Raw genomic sequence first — 18,889 nt, 5'->3', positions numbered from 1 at the left:
ATTCATTTTGGAAGCAAAAGCAGGAAGGCAGATTACTAACTGAATGGTTGTAAATTGGGAGAGGGGAGTGTGCAGTGGGACCTGGGTGTCCTTGTGCACCAGTCGCTGAAGGTAAGCATGCAGGTGCAGCAGGCGGTAAAGAAGGCTAATGGTATGTTGGCCTTCATTGCGCGAGGTTTCGAGTATAGAAGCAGGGATGTGTTGCTGCAATTGTACAGGGCCTTGGTGAGGCCACACTTGGAGTATTGTGTGCAGTTTTGGTCTCCTTCTCTGAGGAAGGATGTTCTTGCTCTCGAGGGAGTGCAGCGAAGGTTTACCAGACTGATTCCAGGGATGGCGGGATTGTCATATGAGAAGAGATTGACTTGGTTGGGATTGTTATCGCTGGAGTTCAGAAGAATGAGGGGGGATTTCATAGAGACTTATAAAATTCTAACAGGACTAGACAGGGTAGATGCAGAGAAGATGTTACCAATGATGGGTGTGTCCAGAATCAGGGGTCACAGTCTGAGGATTCTGGGTAAACCATTTCAGACAGAGATAAGGAGACATTTCTTCACACAATGAGTGGTGAGCCTGTGGAATTCATTACCACAAGAAGTAGATGATGCTAAAACTTTGAATATATTCAAGAGGCGGCTGGATATAGGCACTTGGGGAGAATGGGATCAAAGGCTATGGGGAGAAAGCAGGATTAGGCTATTGAGTTGTATGATCAGCCATGATGGTGATGAATGGCGGAGCAGGCTCGAAGGGCCAAAAGGCCTCCTCGTGCTCCTATCTTCTATGTATCTATGAATCATACCCTGCACTCTTCTACACTTCAAACAGAGGATAGGTGGGACGACATGTAGAGAAACAAATTCTTCTCAATGATTATGAAAATTAAGACATCAATCATTTCTATGCCTTGAACAAAGGGTTTGAGTAGAATCATGACCACCTCGAGATTTCGTTGCTATTGACACCTGACACCGGTAGAAATCTCACTTCCTTCAGGCCTTGCATATCCATCACATCTTTCAATCAACATCTCAGACAGTTCCTGTATCATCTACAAATCAAAAGCTATTCTGCAGTTGGTTTTAGTTACTTTGTGGTTTAATATAAGGGCGGCACGGTAGCACAGTGGTCAGCACTGTTGCTTTACAGCACCAGGGTCCCGGGTTCGATTCCCGGCTCGGGTCACTGTCTGTGCGGAGTCTGCACGTTCTCCCCGTGTCTGCGTGGGTTTCCTCCGGGTGCTCCAGTTTCCAGCTACAAGTCCCTGAAAGACGTGCTATTAGGTAATTTTCCCACAGTCTACCCGAACAGGCGCCAGAGTGTGGCGACGAGGGGATTTTCACAGTAACTTCATTGCGGTGTTAATGTAAGCCTATTTGTGACACTAATAAAGATTATTATTATGCCTTATGGTTTTATGGACTGCTGTTTGAGGTCTGCTTGCTATATTTTGTAAGCGTATTTGACAGTGAAGCTAAGATAGTAAAATTCATCAACAGAAAGCATTCAAGAATTGACTATTCTGATATCACTCATACTGTCCAATTGTTTACACAGAGGTCTGGCCGAGATGGATAAAAGATGATGGATCAAACTGCCAAAATGCTTATGATGGGGCTAGAATCGGAATGGACAGAAGACGAAAGTAATGATGAATTATATTGCGCTGCTTCACTACTGAGGGAGGGAGTTCAATTAATTGGACTATATAGTGATCAATGCATTAATTTGGAGGGGAGAATTTTGTGTTTATTGAGGTGTGTCTGTGCTTGGAATGTTACATTTTGGTTGCATCTCGGTGACAAATTTACAGTCCGAGTTACTTTTAAGATAAGCTTCTTTTAATATTACCCCAACTGTATTCCAATTGTGGGTGCTCCAAACCCTCTTGTTAAATCTGTAAGAAGCTGCTGTTTTGAATTTCTGGTTTTTTTAAATGTGGTTGGTAATTAATGCTATTAAAGGTGTGCGGTATTTGAAACCACTGCAAGCTAAAGGGACAGAGGGAATTCACCGGAGAACATTTGTCCGCTAATATGAGTGATTGAGTAATACTGAGTGATTCCAGCCTTTTTGAAGGGAGGCTTTCAAACAATTATATTAGGCTCACTGCTCCATCCAATCTCCACAGAGTGCAGATTTCTAACTGAGTGAAAGAGTGACAGATTGAGAATTGATATTGAAAGGACTATATTACAAGTCTACTCTTTCAATGTGGAGCCTTGCCAATGAGGAGTGCTTCTCGGGAATTTAAACATCCACCACCCATGATAGATAAAAACACGCCCAAACCCCTAATGGTAAGAGCACACTTGGAATACTGTGTTCAGTTCTGGTCACCCTATTATAGGAAGGATACTATTAAACTAGAAAGAGTGCAGAAGAGATTTACCAGGATGCTACCAGGACTTGCTGGGCTGAGTTATAAGGAGAGGCTGGATAGGCTGGGACTCTTTTCCCCAGAGCGCAGGTGGCTTAGGGATGATCTTATAGAGATTGATAAAATAATGAGGAGCATAGATAAGGTAGATAGTCGACATCTTTTCCCAAAGGTAGAGGAGTCTAGAACTGGAGGGCATAGGTTTAAGGTGAGAGGAGAGAGAGATACAAACGAGACCAGAGGGGAAATTGCTTACACAGAGGGTGGTGAGCATCTGCAATGGGCTGCCTGAGGCAGTGGTAGAGGTGGGTACATTTTGTTCTTTAAAAATCAGTTCGATTGTTACATGGGCAGGATGGGTATAGAGTGATCCTCTGTTTAAGAAGGGTAGCAAGGATAATCCCGGGAACTACAGGCCGGTGAGCCTTACTTCAGTGGTAGGGAAATTACTGGAGAGAATTCTTCGAGACAGGATCTACTCCCATTTGGAAGCAAATGGACGTATTAGTGAGAGGCAGCACGGTTTTGTGAAGGGGAGGTCGTGTCTCACTAACTTGATAGAGTTTTTCGAGGAGGTCACTAAGATGATTGATGCAGGTAGGGCAGTGGATGTTGTCTACATGGACTTCAGTAAGGCCTTTGACAAGGTCCCTCATGGTAGACTAGTACAAAAGGTGAAGTCACACGGGATCAGGGGTGAGCTGGCAAGGTGGATTCAGAACTGGCTAGGCCATAGAAGGCAGAGGGTAGCAATGGAGGGATGCTTTTCTAATTGGAGGGCTGTGACCAGTGGTGTTCCACAGGGATCAGTGCTGGGACCGTTGCTGTTTGTAGTATATATAAATGATTTGGAGGAAAATGTAACTGGTCTGATTAGTAAGTTTGCAGACGACACAAAGGTTGGTGGAACTGCGGATAGCGATGAGGACTGTCTGAGGATACAGCAGGATTTAGATTGTCTGGAGACTTGGGCGGAGAGATGGCAGATGGAGTTTAATCCGGACAAATGTGAGGTAATGCATTTTGGAAGGGCTAATGCAGGTAGGGAATATACAGTGAATGGTAGAACCCTCAAGAGTATTAAAAGTCAAAGAGATCTAGGAGTACAGGTCCACAGGTCATTGAAAGGGGCAACACAGGTGGAGAAGGTAGTCAAGAAGGCATACGGCATGCTTGCCTTCATTGGACGGGGCATTGAGTATAAGAATTGGCAAGTCATGTTGCAGCTGTATAGAACCTTAGTTAGGCCACACTTGGAGTATAGTGTTCAATTCTGGTCGCCACACTACCAGAAGGATGTGGAGGCTTTAGAGAGGGTGCAGAAGAGATTTACCAGAATGTTGCCTGGTATGGAGGGCATAAGCTATGAGGAGCGATTGAATAAACTCGGTTTGTTCTCTCTGGAACGAAGGAGGTTGAGGGGCGACCTGATAGAGGTCTACAAAATTATGAGGGGCATAGACAGAGTGGATAGTCAGAGGCTTTTCCCCAGGGTAGAGGGGTCAATTACTAGGGGGCATAGGTTTAAGGTGAGAGGGGCAAGGTTTAGAGTAGATGTACGAGGCAAGTTTTTTACGCAGAGGGTAGTGGGTGCCTGGAACTCGCTACCGGAGGAGGTAGTGGAAGCAGGGACGATAGGGACATTTAAGGGGCATCTTGACAAATATATGAATAGGATGGGAATAGAAGGATACGGACCCAGGAAGTGTAGAAGATTGTAGTTTAGTCGGGCAGTATGGTCGGCGCGGGCTTGGAGGGCCGAAGGGCCTGTTCCTGTGCTGTACATTTCTTTGTTCTTTGTTCTTTGTTCTTTGATATGGACCAAATGCGGGCAAGTGGGGCTAGCTTAGTGATAGAAACTGGGCGGCATGGACAAGCTGGGCCGAAGGGCCTGTTTCCATGCTGCAAACATCTATGACTCTATGATGTGTGTTCCTGCCATGGGAGGGCCTGTACCATGAAATCAAAATCGAGAGGTTATCTCTCAAATTCCTTGTCTGATTATTAATGCTGGCCAAGATTGGCTGAATCATGACTGTTAGACAAGTAGAGTCAGACAGAAAACTTTGTAATCAGTTGATGAGAAGTGAAGGCAGCTTAAACTGAATGGGCCTGTTGGACCAAATGCCATTTTCCTGTTTCAAAACCTTTATCTTCGGTTTATCAGACCCACCAAAGCCCAATCTTTACCTTAAAGTCACGCTTCCTGTGTCTCTGTCATAGTATCACTGTCCCTTCCACCTGCCCTGCTTATTCAAAAGGCTCTATACCAAGGATTTGAGATGGGGTCAATGACAGATCACTGCAGCTGACAGAAGTCACACATTTCCATCTGCTTCATTGGTTCCAGTTTCCTTGAATATAAAATTAAGTGGTTTGTTATCGTTACATTGAAGCTTCTATGTAAAAACATGGAGCATCAGTGCTCGTGGTTCTCTGGTAAATGTTTGCAAAGTTGCTTATATTTACCACCAACGTGCCTCACCCCTAACCCCACGAGATGATATTATCACACTTTCATTTGAAATGAAATGAAAATCAGGCATGCATTTCAATCAGGCATGTTAATTCAGCACCTTCAGCTCACCAGGACATGACTGACGCTGATAGAGAGATAGAGTAAGGCAGAAAAGCCTTTTATTCACTTAGATCATAGATCATAGAATTTACAGTGCAGAAGGAGGCCATTCGGCCCATCAAGTCTGCACTGGCTCTTGGAAGGAGCACCCCACTCAAGCCCACGCTCCCACCCTGGGTGTGCTAGTGCACACTAGCTAGTGCTAGTGCATGAGTCGCAAAAAGTTGGTTTACTGGTGCAACAGGTGATTAAGAAGGCAAATGGAATTTTGTCCTTCATTGCTAGAGGGATGGAGTTTAAGACTAGGGAGGTTCTGCTGCAATTGTATAAGGTGTTAGTGAGGCCACACCTGGAGTATTGTGTTCAGGTTTGGTCTCCTTACTTGAGAAAGGACGTACTGGCACTGGAGGGTGTGCAGAGGAGATTCACTAGGTTAATCCCAGAGCTGAAGGGGTTGGATTACGAGGAGAGGTTGAGTAGACTGGGACTGTACTCGTTGGAATTTAGAAGGATGAGGGGGGATCTTATAGAAACATATCAGATTATGAAGGGAATAGATAGGATAGATGCGGGCAGGTTGTTTCCACTGGCGGGTGAAAGCAGAACTAGGGGGCATAGCCTCAAAATAAGGGGAAGTAGATTTAGGACTGGGTTTAGGGGGAACTTCTTCACCCAAAGGGTTGTGAATCTATGGAATTCCTTGCCCAGTGAAGCAATAGAGGCTCCTTCATTAAATGTTTTTAAGATTAAGGTAGATTTTTTTTGAAGAGTAAAGGGATTAAGGGTTATGGTGTTTGGGCCGGAAAGTGGAGCTCAGTCCACAAAAGATCAGCCATGATCTCGTTGAATGGCGGAGCAGGCTCAAGGGGCCAGATGGCCTACTCCTGCTCCTAGTTCTTATGTTCTTATATCTACGAGGAATTGGCGGAGGAGACAGACCGACAATCACTTATGGCTTCTGTTGTGTTATGCTTCTTGACGTAGCATAAGCTGCTTCCTTGATATATACTCTGACAAAGGAAGGTTCAGACTTGGAGATCGGTTTAACACATTTATTGAACAGTTAACAATTCTCCTACTTGGGTTAGACTCTCCTGCTGATCTTATTATAGTAACTCAATCTAACTAACCAGTCTGCTCTAATCCATGCGGTGGGTGCGATGCTTCCCTGATCTGCCCCTGTCTCTCTGAGTGTCGCCTGTGGAAAAGAGAAAGAGCATGTGTGCCCTGTCCTTTTATATGGGTAGCCCCCTTGTGGTATTGTCACCTCTGGGTGTGTCTTGACTACCCATTGGTCGTGTCCTATCTTACTGACCTATTCGTTGAATGTCTGTGTGTCATGATGTCTCTGGTGCTCCCTCTAGTGTTTATTTAGTCCCAGTGTATCTACATTAACCCCTTGTGTATTTACAGTGATGCATATCACCACAGCTTCCACCCGGGAACCTCAAATTCCCCAAGCCTCCCGTGTTTAGGTTTCGCCCTTCTCTCAGAGCGCCATCCACCGAGCAGGTTGTGCCCTGGGCACTCATCCCCGGCCACATCAGGAGCCTCTAGACCCCAGACCCCTGCCAGGAAGATGAGACGGACCAAGCTCAGGAACCCTCTCTCGATCCACTCTCTCACTCACTGGCTACAGGGAAATCCCCAGTGCCAAAACCCGGCTCTACAGTGTTTGATTTTTGATTGTTGACACCCCAGGGTTCAGACAAAGTGTCCAGGCCTCACAGTTTGGTTGGAATGCTACGCAATAAAACTCGTCTGAGACATGGCATGTGTCCCACAAGAATGCAATTGAGAATGTTTTGCTTATTAACAGCATCTTTATACAAAAAGATGAAATCGGACTACTTAACAGTCCAACAATTAACCAACAGGGAAAAGGAACCATGCCATATACATAAGCAACTTTTCGCTACAGAATATTGGTACAAACACAAAGATACAGCAGTTCATTTGAACATTAAACAATCTGCAGTACAGTAGAATCACCAGCAATCTGCAAAGCATTTCTTCAAACCTTCATCAAGTTGCACATTCGAATCAACCCGGGTCTCTCTCCCCCTCCCGCAGCTCACAGCAGTTGACTCTCAACAGTGGAAAGTCGCACAGAGGTGTAACTAACACCGCAAAGTTGCACCAACACAGAGCACACAAGAAGAGAGAAAGAACTCCCCTTCCCTTTCTCCAGCTCTGGCAGCAACTCATCTTACATCCTCCCTTTCCATACTCCAGGCCACTGAAGTGTTGGGTACTCTGCTACACAGACAAACCAACACGGTTGCGAATGGTACAACTCAGTTTTATTTCAAACATCTATTTACACTGGTAAACTATTTACTGAGGTTCGATCATAACCCTTGAATCTGTGGACCGATTCCTAATTCTATCTTGTAGTGGCACTCAGCACATGGTGGATGTCTGAGTGGCTTCTTATGAGCTCTGTGCCCTGAGCTGTCTCCTTGCTCGAGTGCCCAGGAAGTGTCATGTTCTCTGTTTTGTACTGTGTATGCTCTTGCCTGTGATTGGCTGTTGTGTTGTGTGTGCTGATTGGTCCGTTGATCTGTCCATCAGTATGTATGTATGTATGTACTATGATGTTTACCTGAATATCATGACATCCCCCCTTTTTTACAAGAACATGTGCCTATGTTGTCATAAATAGAGATGTGTACTGAGTGTAGCTAAATGTGTGTGTGTGTGCAATATTTACAGCATGTACATGGGGCTAAACTATATACAAGGGGCGATGTCGGGTGCGACATAACAACGAGGTTGTACCATAAACAAAGAACGGGGAAATGTTGAACGGCAAAACAAATTCCTGTAACGATAAGAACATAAACATATTAACAAAGTGGTTGCATGAGTTCAATGTATAAACAGTCTCATAAGTCCAGTCTAGTAGGTGGGCGAAGAATTCGGGTTGACCGTTAGGGTGGCACACCATTCATCACCCGGATTGACACTGTTCACTTGCAACGGCTGGTGGGTCCTGGCTGGAGACATCCGGTCGTCTGTGTCACTGGTCTGGATATCGTCTGGACACGACTCGTAGTACGGAGGCTGAATGGTCCGCACGTCCCTGCGAGGTTGTTGGTGTTGTGGAAGATTGGCAGGTTGAGCTGCTCGACAGCAGGCAGTGTAGTGGCCCACCTTGCCACAGCGGAGGCATTGTCGGGTTCTTGCGGGACATTGCCACTTTAAATGTGCAGCTCCACAGTTGCCGCACGTCGTGACGTCATGCCGTTCGTTGCACCACCGCGCATGCACAGTTTGGTCTTGCGTTGAGCGCGCCTGCGCATCACGCTCCTCAGTGTTGCCGTAGTTTTTGGCGCGCACCAGCGCGGGAGGCCTCGAAAAACGCGCGAAATGGCCGCCCTCATCCGGGCCGCGGCCCGGGAGGAACTCGATCGCCTGGACCCGTTCGGACTCGTAGGACGTCTGCCTCGCCGATCCGGCCACGTAGGACCCCTGCCGCGCCGATTCGGCCGCCTGAAATTGGGAGTAGCGGCTGGTCGCGTTTTCATGCAGGACACAGGCTTCAATTGCGGAGGCTAGGGTGAGGCCTTTTATTTTTAAGAGCTGCTGGCATAGGGTGCCCGAGGTGACCCCAAAAACGACCTGGTCCCGAATCATGGAATCGGAGGTGGTGTTGTAACCGCAGGACTGTGCAAGGATACGGAGATGGGTAAGGAATGACTGAAAGAGCTCATCCTTACCCTGCAGGCGCTGCAGGAAGAGATACCTCTCGAAACTCTCGTTGACCTCGACGTTGAAGTGTTGGTCGAGTTTGAGAAGGACCGTCTTATATTTGATCTTGTCCTCACCTTCCGCGAACACCAGGGAGTTGTAGACATGGATGGCGTGTTGACCTGCCGTGGAGAGGAGGATGGCGATCTTTCTGGTGTCCGAAGCGCTCTCCTTTTCGTTGGCTTCCAGAAAGATCTGGAAGCGCTGTTTGAACAGCTTCCAATTAACGCCGAGGTTTCCAGCGACTTGCAGCGGCTGCGGTGTGTTGACGGTGTCCATGGCGCAGGATGGCAGGTTCCGGGGGATTTGTAGGTAGGTCCCACAGTTACTCCTGGTACTATGAAGTGTTGGGTACTCTGCTACACAGACAAACCAACACGGTTGCGAATGGTACAACTCAGTTTTATTTCAAACATCTATTTACACTGGTAAACTGTTTACTGAGGTTCCGTCATAACCCTTGAATCTGTGGACCTATTCCTAATTCTATCTTGTAGTGGCACTCAGCACATGGTGGATGTCTGAGTGGCTTGCTGTGAGCTCTGTGCCCTGAGCTGTTACCTTGCTCGAGTGCCCAGGAAATGTCGTGTTCCCTGTTTTGTACTGTGTATGCTCTTGCCTGTGATTTGCTGTCGTGTTGTGTGTGTGTTGATTGGTCCATTGATCTGTCCATCAGTATGTATGTGCTATGATGTTTACCTGAATATCATGACAGCCACAAAAGCAAAGGGGCAGTAGTAAACAAACACACATCCTCCAGGCATGAAATATTAAACGGTCAGTAGTACATTAAAGTCACCAACAATCTGCAAAATCATTTCCTTTTTACATATATTTTTATTCAAGGCTTTTTACATTTATACATAGAAATATCAGAATACCAAAATATCAACATCAACATAACCTCCCCCAACCCCACTGACCCCTCCTCCGACCCCTGCAAAGTGAACGTGACCTTCTCCAACCGCAGGAACTCTGCCAGGCTGCTCACCCACACCCTGCCTTCTGCAGCTCCAAGTCCCACCAACACAAGATCTGTCTCCAGGCTATCAGGGGGGCAAAGGTCAATACATCGGCCTATTTTCCCCCACCCCGGACTCCCAGATCTTCCGACACACTGAATATCACCACCTCCACACTCAACTCCACACCAAGAATCTCAGACATCACATCCGATAACCCTGGTCACAACCCCCTCAGCTCAAAACATGGTCCGTGGGCCCACCCCGCATACCGCCCCCACCTATCCCCCACCCCGGCAAAGAACCGGCTCATCCTCACAACCATCATGTTGGCCCTATCCAGGGCAGCACGGTTGCGCAGTGGGTTAGCACTGCTTCCTCACGGCGCTGAGGTCCCAGGTTCGGTCCCAGCTCTGGGTCACTGTCCGTGTGGAGTTTGCACATTCTTGCCGTGTCTGCGTGGGTTTCGCCCCCACAACCCAAAGATGTGCAGGGTAGGTGGATTGACCGCACTAAATTGCCCCTTAATTGGAAAAAAATGAATTGGGTACTCTAAATTTAAAAAATAAAAGTTGGCCCTATCCAGCACCTTAAACCCCGCACATGTTCACCCCGACAGGACCTCTTTCCACGTCCTGGCCAGCACCTCCCCTCCCAACTCCTCGCCCCATTTGCACTTAACCTCCCCCACCGGAGCACCCTCGTTCTTATTGCAGATATCCAAAACCGTCCCCTCCTCAATATCATCCTCCGACAACGACCTTGTCCTACAACACTGGAGGCGACAGCCCCGGGAAGGACAAAATCCCTCACCTGCAGGTACCTAAAACCACTCCCCCTCATACATCTCCTCCAACTCCTCCAGTCCAGCAAACGTACCCCCTATAAACAAGTCCCTAAAGTACTCACCTGGCGCCACCCCCGAAACGTCGCATCCAGCCCGCCAGCACAAACCTATGATGTCACATATCGTACCGATGATGTCACATATGCCAGCCCCCCCCCCCTCACTCGCCCCCTCTCCAAGAACACCTCACCTGCGAGGTCTTCCCTGCCCACACAAACCCCGAAATTATCCTGTTCACCTTCCTGAAAAAGGACTTGGGAACAAAGATGGGGAATGCTGGAACATAACCAAGAACCAGGGCAGTACCATCATTGTAACCATCTGCACGTGCCCAGCCAGTGACAGCGGCAAGACATCCCACCCCTTGTTCTCCACCTTCATTCCCTCCAAGTTCAATTGTGCAGCTGTGCCCAGCTCTGCACTACCTGGATTCCTACAGACCAAAAACTTGCTCCCACCACCCAGAATGGCAACTCCCCCAACCTTCTTCCCTGCCCTCTAGAATTGATTGGGAACGTCTCGCTCTTCCTTGCAAAAGCATTTCTTCAACACCTTCATCAAATTGTTCAGTCGAATCTGTCCACCACTCTCTTCCCCTCCCGCAACTCCCAGCAGTAGATTTTCAACAGTGAAAAGCGACACCAGAACGTCACACCGACGCAGAGCATGCCAGACCAGAGAAAAAGCAGTCCTTCTCCAGCACTGGCAGCAGGTCATCTCACATCCTCCCCTTCCTTACTCCAGGTCACAGAAGCAAAAGAGATGGTCACAAACAGACAAATACCCTTCAGGAATTCCTACCAGCAGGAGCAACCAACAAACACAACCTGCAGCACTACTTGAGAGCTGTGAAGTGCTCACATAACTAACAAGGCCAATTCCTCATTAGCAATAGCCTTCAGCTGTGCAGCCAGAGGCTACTCACAGTCAAAGGGAGTTAAAGTGACCTTCAATGTACAAGCAAGAACGGGGCTGTGTCCTCCCAGCAGCTGCAGTTGCCCCCATGATATGGGTATACACAATTTGAGGGTGGCCTGAAGCTGTGTCCCTCACCACCACCACCCCCACCCCCCAGCCCAGGGGTGACCCTTGACCAGTGGCGCCCCGCCCGCCCCGCCCCCCCCACAAACCAGGCCCATTCCTCCCCCCTAGAATCCCTCCGTCCCCCCCCCGTCCTTCCCCGCCCTACATGCCCGAAAATGAAGATGGTTACTCACCTCCTCCAACCCCGCAACACCCATTGCACTAGGTTCCCATTGTTAAAGAGGAGTGCTAAATGGCAGCATGTGACCTCTCACTGGGCAGCCGGTTAGACCTTGGGAGGCTGTTAGATAGGGCGTCCATTTCTTTAATGAGATGGAGATTGCTGTTAATCGGTGACAACTGGTGTCACATCACGTCCAGGCGGGACCCGGAACCCGCCAAAGGGAGCGCGACAGTTCGACCGCACACCAATTGGAGCCCGGCGCGAATCCCGATCTCAGCCTCTCCCGCGATCTAACCAGTGAGCAGAATCCGTGCCATTGATCATGCCCAAAATCCTTTCTTGCACAGATTGAGCTAGATCTTCGAAGCAGATGAAAATTCAGAGAATGGGACAGCGAGATTCGATAAGGATTAGAAAGAGGAAATGTTGGACATAATCCGCAGCTCTGTCAGTCTCTGTGGAGAGAGAAACAGAGATTGCATCTGTGACTTTTCAACAGATTTGTAAAATATTGCAGTCAGGTACACGGGGTGAATTTTCCAGTCCCCGAACGCTGCGATGAGGGCGGGACGGAAAATCTGATGAACCCTTTAAAGTTCCACTGACCTGAAGCGGGGATTTCCGGTCTTGGGTTGGGCGGAGGCAAGAAATCCCCGCCTCCGTCGAGTACCACGGATTTTAAGTAAACACAGAGCCTGGGGAAGTTGCGGATGAGGAAAGAACAAAAAGGGTTGTCTGTGATAGGGTGAAGGCAGGGGAAATTCAATGAAAGAAGGAATATTGGTGCAAGGTTTGACATTATGTAGAATGTCTAGGATAAAAAGGGTTAATGTAATATCATTATTGAACACTAGATGGAGCTGGGGACAGACCTATAAAAAGGACTGGCTCATGGACTTCTGAGAAAGTGTAGAGACGAGTGTCGACAAGAGTGTCGGGGAGAGTGTCGGGGAGAGTGTCGACGAGAGTGTCGGGGAGAGTGTCGGATAGAGTGTCGGGGAGAGTGTCGGGGAGAGTGTCGGGGAGAGTGTCGGGGAGGGTGTCGGGGAGAGAGTCGGGGAGAGAGTCGGGGAGAGAGTCGGGGAGAGTGTCAGGGGGAGTGTCGGGGAGAGTCTCGGGGAGAGTGTCGGGGAGAGTGTCGGGGAGAGTGTCGGGGAGAGTGTCGGGGAGAGTGTATTGGAGAGTCTCAGGGAGAGTGTCGGGGAGAGTGTCGGGGAGAGTGTCGGGGAGAGTGTCGGGTAGAGTGTCGGGGACAGTGTCGGGGAGAGTGTCGGGGAGAGTGTCGGGGAGAGTGTCGGGGAGAGGGTCGGGGGGAGTGTAGAGGAGAGTGTCGGGGAGAGTGTCGGGGAGAGTGTCGGGGAGAGTGTCGGGGAGAGTGTCGGGGAGAGTGTCGGGGAGAGTGTCGGGGAGTGTCGGGGAGAGTGTAGAGGAGAGTGTCGGGGAGAGTGTAGAGGAGAGTGTCGGGGAGAGTGTCGGGGAGAGTGTCGGGGAGAGTCGGGGAGAGTGTCGGGGAGAGTGTATTGGAGAGTCTCAGGGAGAGTCTCAGGGAGAGTATCGGGGAGAGTGTCGGGGAGAGTGTCGGGGAGAGTGTCGGAGAGAGTGTCGGGGAGAGTGTAGAGGAGTGTGTCGGGGAGAGTGTCGGGGAGAGTCGGGGAGAGTGTCGGGGAGAGTGTAGAGGAGAGTGTAGAGGAGAGTGTCAGGGAGAGTCGGGGAGAGTGTCGGGGAGAGTGTCGGGGAGAGTTTTGGGGAGAGTGTCGGGGAGAGTGTCGGGGAGAGTGTCGGGGAGAGTGTCGGGGAGAGTGGCGGGGAGAGTGTAGAGGAGAGTGTCGGGGAGAGTGTCGGGGAGAGTGTAGAGGAGAGTGTCGGGGAGAGTGTAGAGGAGAGTGTCGGGGAGAGTGTCGGGGAGAGTGTCGGGGAGAGTGTCGGGGAGAGTGTCGGGGAGAGGGTCGGGGAGAGTGTAGAGGAGAGTGTCGGGGAGAGTGTCGGGGAGAGTGTCGGGGAGAGTGTCGGGGAGACTGTCGGGGAGAGTGTCGGGGAGAGTGTCGGGGAGAGTGTCGGGGAGAGTGTCGGGGAGAGTGTCGGGGAGAGTGTCGGGGAGAGTGTCAGGGAGTGTCGGGGAGAGTGTAGAGGAGAGTGTCGGGGAGAGTGTAGAGGAGAGTGTCGGGGAGAGTGTCGGGGAGAGTCGGGGAGAGTGTCGGGGAGAGTGTCGGGGAGAGTGTCGGGGAGAGTGTCGGGGAGAGTGTCGGGGAGAGTGTCGGGGAGAGTGTCGGGGAGAGTGTCGGGGAGTGTCGGGGAGAGTGTAGAGGAGAGTGTCGGGGAGAGTGTAGAGGAGAGTGTCGGGGAGAGTGTCGGGGAGAGTGTCGGGGAGAGTGTCGGGGAGAGTGTCGGGGAGAGTGTCGGGGAGAGTGTCGGGGAGAGTGTCGGGGAGTGTCGGGGAGAGTGTAGAGGAGAGTGTCGGGGAGAGTGTAGAGGAGAGTGTCGGGGAGAGTGTCAGGGAGAGTCGGGGAGAGTGTCGGGGAGAGTGTCGGGGTGAGTGTATTGGAGAGTCTCAGGGAGAGTCTCAGGGAGAGTATCGGGGAGAGTGTCGGGGAGAGTGTCGGGGAGAGTGTCGGGGAGAGTGTCGGGGAGAGTGTAGAGGAGGGTGTCGGGGAGAGTGTCGGGGAGAGTGTCGGGGAGAGTCGGGGAGAGTGTCGGGGAGAGTGTCGGGGAGAGTGTCGGGTAGAGTGTAGAGGAGAGTGTCAAGGAGAGTCGGGGAGAGTGTCGGGGAGAGTGTCGGGGAGAGTGTCGGGGAGAGTGTAGAGTAGAGTGTCGTGGAGAGTGTCGGGGAGAGTGTCGGGGAGAGGGTCGGGGAGAGGGTCGGGGAGCGTGTCGGGGAGAGTGTAGAGGAGAGTGTCGGGGAGAGTGTAGAGGAGAGTGTCGGGGAGAGTGTCGGGGAGAGTGTCGGGGAGAGTGTCGGGGAGAGTGTCGGGGAGAGTGTCGGGGAGAGGGTCGGGGAGAGTGTAGAGGAGAGTGTCGGGGAGAGTGTCGGGGAGAGTGTCGGGGAGAGTGTCGGGGAGACTGTCGGGGAGAGTGTCGGGGAGAGTGTCGGGGAGAGTGTCGGGGAGAGTGTCGGGGAGAGTGTCGGGGAGAGTGTCGGGGAGAGTGTCGGGGAGAGTGTCAGGGAGTGTCGGGGAGAGTGTAGAGGAGAGTGTCGGGGAGAGTGTAGAGGAGAGTGTCGGGGAAAGTGTCGGGGAGAGTCGGGGAGAGTGTCGGGGAGAGTGTCGGGGAGAGTGTCGGGGAGAGTGTCGGGGAGAGTGTCGGGGAGAGTGTCGGGGAGAGTGTCGGGGAGTGTCGGGGAGAGTGTAGAGGAGAGTGTCGGGGAGAGTGTAGAGGAGAGTGTCGGGGAGAGTGTCGGGGAGAGTGTCGGGGAGAGTGTCGGGGAGAGTGTCGGGGAGAGTGTCGGGGAGAGTGTCGGGGAGTGTCGGGGAGAGTGTAGAGGAGAGTGTCGGGGAGAGTGTAGAGGAGAGTGTCGGGGAGAGTGTCAGGGAGAGTCGGGGAGAGTGTCGGGGAGAGTGTCGGGGTGAGTGTATTGGAGAGTCTCAGGGAGAGTCTCAGGGAGAGTATCGGGGAGAGTGTCGGGGAGAGTGTCGGGGAGAGTGTCGGGGAGAGTGTCGGGGAGAGTGTAGAGGAGGGTGTCGGGGAGAGTGTCGGGGAGAGTGTCGGGGAGAGTCGGGGAGAGTGTCGGTGAGAGTGTCGGGTAGAGTGTAGAGGAGAGTGTTGGGGAGAGTGTCAAGGAGAGTCGGGGAGAGTGTCGGGGAGAGTGTCGGGGAGAGTGTCGGGGAGAGTGTAGAGTAGAGTGTCGTGGAGAGTGTCGGGTAGAGTGTAGAGGAGAGTGTCGGGGAGAGTGTCGGGGAGAGTGTCGGGGAGAGTCGGGGAGAGTGTCGTGGAGAGTGTCGGGTAGAGTGTAGAGGAGAGTGTAGGGGAGAGTGTAGAGTCGGGGAGAGTGTCGGGGAGAGTGTCGGGGAGAGTGTCGGGGAGAGTGTAGAGGAGAGTGTCGGGGAGAGTGTCGGGGAGAGTGTCGGGGAGAGTGTCGGGGAGAGTGTCGGGGAGAGTGTCGGGGAGAATGTCGGGGGAGTGTAGAGGAAAGTGTCGGGGAGAGTGTCGGGGAGAGTGTCGGGGAGAGTGTCGGGGAGAATGTAGAGGAGAGTGTCGAGGAGAGTGTCGGGGAGAGTGTCGGGGAGAGTGTCGGGGAGAGTGTAGAGGAGAGTGTAGGGGAGAGTGGCGGGGAGAGTGTGGAGAAGAGTGTCGGGGAGAGTGTCGGGGAGAGTGTCGGGGAGAGTGTCGGGGAGAGTGTAGAGGAGAGTGTAGGGGAGAGTGTAGAGGAGAGTGTCGGGGAGAGTGTCAGGGAGAGTCGGGGAGAGTGTCGGGGAGAGTGTCGGGGTGAGTGTATTGGAGAGTCTCAGGGAGAGTCTCAGGGAGAGTATCGGGGAGAGTGTCGGGGAGAGTGTCGGGGAGAGTGTCGGGGAGAGTGTCGGGGAGAGTGTAGAGGAGGGTGTCGGGGAGAGTGTCGGGGAGAGTGTCGGGGAGAGTCGGGGAGAGTGTCGGTGAGAGTGTCGGGTAGAGTGTAGAGGAGAGTGTTGGGGAGAGTGTCAAGGAGAGTCGGGGAGAGTGTCGGGGAGAGTGTCGGGGAGAGTGTCGGGGAGAGTGTAGAGTAGAGTGTCGTGGAGAGTGTCGGGTAGAGTGTAGAGGAGAGTGTCGGGGAGAGTGTCGGGGAGAGTGTCGGGGAGAGTCGGGGAGAGTGTCGTGGAGAGTGTCGGGTAGAGTGTAGAGGAGAGTGTAGGGGAGAGTGTAGAGTCGGGGAGAGTGTCGGGGAGAGTGTCGGGGAGAGTGTCGGGGAGAGTGTAGAGGAGAGTGTCGGGGAGAGTGTCGGGGAGAGTGTCGGGGAGAGTGTCGGGGAGAGTGTCGGGGAGAGTGTCGGGGAAAGTGTCGGGGAGAATGTCGGGGGAGTGTAGAGGAAAGTGTCGGGGAGAGTGTCGGGGAGAGTGTCGGGGAGAGTGTCGGGGAGAATGTAGAGGAGAGTGTCGAGGAGAGTGTCGGGGAGAGTGTCGGGGAGAGTGTCGGGGAGAGTGTAGAGGAGAGTGTAGGGGAGAGTGGCGGGGAGAGTGTGGAGAAGAGTGTCGGGGAGAGTGTCGGGGAGAGTGTCGGGGAGAGTGTCGGGGAGAGTGTCGGGGAGAGTGTAGAGGAGAGTGTAGGGGAGAGTGTCGGGGAGAGTGTATTGGAGAGTATCGGGGAGAGTATCGGGGAGAGTGTCGGGGAGAGTGTCGGGGAGAGTGTCGGGGAGAGTGTCGGGGGAGTGTAGAGTAGAGTGTCGGGGAGAGTGTCGGGGAGAGTGTCGGGGAGAGTGTCGGGGAGAGTGTCGGGGATAGTTTCGGGGAGAGGGTCGGGGAGAGTGTCGGGGAGAGTGTAGAGGAGAGTGTCGGGGAGAGTGTCGGGGAGAGTGTCGGGGAGAGTGTCGGGGAGAGTGTCGGGGAGAGTGTCGGGGAGAGTGTCGGGGGGAGTGTAGAGGAGAGTGTTGAGGAGAGTGTCGGGGAGAGTGTCGGGGAGAGTGTCGGGGAGAGTGTCGGGGAGAGTGTCGGGGAGAGTGTCGGGGAGAGGGTCGGGGAGAGGGTCGGGGAGCGTGTCGGGGAGAGTGTAGAGGAGAGTTTCGGGGAGAGTGTCGGGGAGAGTGTCGGGGAGAGTGTCGGGGAGAGTGTCGGGGAGAGGGTCGGGGAGAGTGTAGAGGAGAGTGTCGGGGAGAGTGTCGGGGAGAGGGTCGGGGAGAGTGTCGGGGGGAGTGTCGGGGAGAGTGTCGGGGAGAGTGTCGGGGAGAGTGTCGGGGAGAGTGTCGGGGAGAGTGTCGGGGAGAGTGTCGGGGAGAGTGTATTGGAGAGTCTCAGGGAGAGTATCGGGGAGAGTGTCGGGGAGAGTGTCGGGGAGAGTGTCGGGGGAGTGTAGAGTAGAGTGTCGGGGAGAGTGCCGGGGAGAGTGTCGGGGAGAGTGTCGGGGAGAGTGTCGGGGATAGTGTCGGGGAGAGGGTCGGGGAGAGTGTCGGGGAGAGTGTAGAGGAGAGTGTCGGGGAGAGTGTCGGGGAGAGTGTCGGGGAGAGTGTCGGGGAGAGTGTCGGGGAGAGTGTCGGGGAGAGTGTCGGGGAGAGTGTCGGGGGGAGTGTAGAGGAGAGTGTCGGGGAGAGTGTCGGGGAGAGTGTCGGGGAGAGTGTCGGGGAGAGTGTCGGGGAGAGTGTCGGGGAGAGGGTCGGGGAGAGGGTCGGGGAGCGTGTCGGGGAGAGTGTAGAGGAGAGTGTCGGGGAGAGTGTTGGGGAGAGTGTCGGGGAGAGTGTCGGGGAGAGTGTCGGGGAGAGTGTCGGGGAGAGGGTCGGGGAGAGTGTAGAGAAGAGTGTCGGGGAGAGTGTCGGGGAGAGGGTCGGGGAGAGTGTCGGCGGGAGTGTCGGGGAGAGTGTCGGGGAGAGTGTCGGGGAGAGTGTCGGGGAGAGTGTCGGGGAGAGTGTCGGGGAGTGTCGGGGAGAGTGTAGAGGAGAGTGTCGGGGAGAGTGTAGAGGAGAGTGTCGGGGATAATGTCGGGGAGAGTCGGGGAGAGTGTCGGGGAGAGTGTCGGGGAGAGTGTATTGGAGAGTCTCAGGGAGAGTCTCAGGGAGAGTATCGGGGAGAGTGTCGGGGAGAGTGTCGGGGAGAGTGTCGGGGATAGTGTCGGGGAGAGGGTCGGGGAGAGTGTCGGGGAGAGTGTAGAGGAGAGTGTCGGGGAGAGTGTCGGGGAGAGTGTCGGGGAGAGTGTCGGGGAGAGTGTCGGGGAGAGTGTCGGGGAGAGTGTCGGGGAGAGTGTCGGGGGGAGTGTAGAGGAGAGTGTCGGGGAGAGTGTCGGGGAGAGTGTCGGGGAGAGTGTCGGGGAGAGTGTCGGGGAGAGTGTCGGGGAGAGGGTCGGGGAGAGGGTCGGGGAGCGTGTCGGGGAGAGTGTAGAGGAGAGTGTCGGGGAGAGTGTTGGGGAGAGTGTCGGGGAGAGTGTCGGGGAGAGTGTCGGGGAGAGTGTCGGGGAGAGGGTCGGGGAGAGTGTAGAGAAGAGTGTCGGGGAGAGTGTCGGGGAGAGGGTCGGGGAGAGTGTCGGCGGGAGTGTCGGGGAGAGTGTCGGG

At 53.0% G+C, this 18,889-nt stretch overlaps 1 protein-coding gene across 3 annotated transcripts in view; it reads left to right on the top strand.

The window, feature by feature from the left end:
* Positions 1-18,889, top strand: part of prkcq (protein kinase C, theta) — a 292,080-nt gene that overhangs the window by 19,846 nt on the left and 253,345 nt on the right. For all 3 annotated transcript variants that reach the window (XM_072471030.1, XM_072471028.1, XM_072471029.1), the window contains one exon: positions 1,561-1,648. In XM_072471030.1, coding sequence (XP_072327131.1) covers positions 1,585-1,648 — 64 coding nt within the window. In that variant the 5' untranslated portion in view covers positions 1,561-1,584. The remainder of the gene's footprint in view (positions 1-1,560; positions 1,649-18,889) is intronic.

The sequence above is a fragment of the Scyliorhinus torazame genome, chromosome 13 (assembly GCF_047496885.1).
Source record: "Scyliorhinus torazame isolate Kashiwa2021f chromosome 13, sScyTor2.1, whole genome shotgun sequence".
Lineage (NCBI taxonomy): Eukaryota > Metazoa > Chordata > Chondrichthyes > Carcharhiniformes > Scyliorhinidae > Scyliorhinus > Scyliorhinus torazame.
This window is presented reverse-complemented; position numbering and strand designations above follow the sequence as displayed.